Source organism: Puntigrus tetrazona, chromosome 16 (genome assembly GCF_018831695.1).
Source record: "Puntigrus tetrazona isolate hp1 chromosome 16, ASM1883169v1, whole genome shotgun sequence".
NCBI classification, from domain to species: domain Eukaryota; kingdom Metazoa; phylum Chordata; class Actinopteri; order Cypriniformes; family Cyprinidae; genus Puntigrus; species Puntigrus tetrazona.
Genome location: NC_056714.1, coordinates 18,688,503 through 18,689,821, shown reverse-complemented (window position 1 = coordinate 18,689,821; position 1,319 = coordinate 18,688,503). Strand labels below are relative to the sequence as shown.

General features: G+C 35.9%; 1 protein-coding gene across 1 annotated transcript in view; it reads left to right on the top strand.

Annotated features, from left to right (window-relative positions):
* The window catches only part of LOC122360940 (Friend leukemia integration 1 transcription factor-like), a 13,835-nt gene that overhangs the window by 8,586 nt on the left and 3,930 nt on the right, over positions 1-1,319 (top strand). Inside the window, exons 5-7 of the mRNA XM_043261779.1 lie at positions 375-434; positions 648-710; positions 800-847. Of these exons, the coding sequence (XP_043117714.1) occupies positions 375-434; positions 648-710; positions 800-847 (171 nt within the window). The remainder of the gene's footprint in view (positions 1-374; positions 435-647; positions 711-799; positions 848-1,319) is intronic.

The following is a 1,319-nucleotide window of genomic DNA, read 5'->3' as shown; positions in this document are numbered from 1 at the left end:
AGTTTTATTTGCAGTAAAATAATGTATTTTATTTAGTTTAGTTTAAGTGTATTTTTATAAAGAATGTTTGCAGTTAATTTATTTTATAAAAATTTTTTAAGCTCATTTTAGTTTAGTTAGCGCAAAGGAATCAACAAAAATCAATTTTTTGTTATATTTGCGATGCACTCTGTGTGATCTCTAAAAACAGAGCTTTTTTCCATCAGATGGACGAATATGTGAGCTGATTTGAGATGATTTAGAGCGGGATATGAACCTCAGCGAGGCTAATTTCTCAGGAACATTAACACATTTTCCAAAGGCATACTGAGCGTTTGGAAAAACAAAAGCGGCTTATGAAAACCCCACTTATTCTCTTCTTCTCTTCTCTTCAGATGCGTCTTACGATGCTGTACGGAGGGCAGGCTGGTCAAACAACATGCACAGCGGCAAAGGTGAGCGGTCAGAGAGCGGTCTTGGGTCTGGACGGTGATAGCGAGCGTCAGCCGACGGCCGGGACACCGAAGAGGCCCATTAAGTGCTTAGCAGTCGGGCCAGCTATCGCCCGTGTTTTCTTTGGATGAAGACTCGCGCGTCTGCTCGGCCAGACGAATGTGCTTAACTTTTTTCTCTCTCTCTCTCTCTCCTTCTTTCTTTCCATTTCTCAGGCTCTCCTACGGTGGTGTCTCAGAACGTGTCCAAGAACACTGAACAGGCTCGGCCTCAGCCCGGTAAGAAGCACACGTATGCGATCTCAAACACTTCGTCAAGCTTTAATGTTGAAAAGATCACGTCTCGATTAACTTCTCTTTCCTTTCAGATCCTTACCAGATTCTAGGACCCACCAGCAGTCGACTCGCTAACCCAGGTAACCGACCCATGAGAGCTAGTTTCTGAGCTGCACTGCATTTAGAGACGAATTCTGTTAAAACATTCATATTTTAATACAATTCTGGATGATGCAGGTTACTTTTATTGTTATGGCCACTAATTAAGAACTGCTTGATTCTATATTATTTCTGTTCTGTTCTAATATTCTATAAAATTTAATCTAAATAATTGAAAAACAAAACATTAAACCATTAAAATGAGTAGTTTTTCATTTGAATTTAAGTTTTAATCATTTATTAAAATGCATATTAAATGGAAATCATTTTTTTTTGGTTTTTCCTATAAAAAAGATTTTTTTTTATGAAATTTAAATCACTGCAAAAAGTGTAATATTTAAAAAAAATAATAATACATTTTTGTTTGGAATACTTGACAAGGCATCTCATTTTCTGTTAGTTTAAATTGAAAATACTAAAATAATTAAAACTGAAATAAAAAATAATAATATA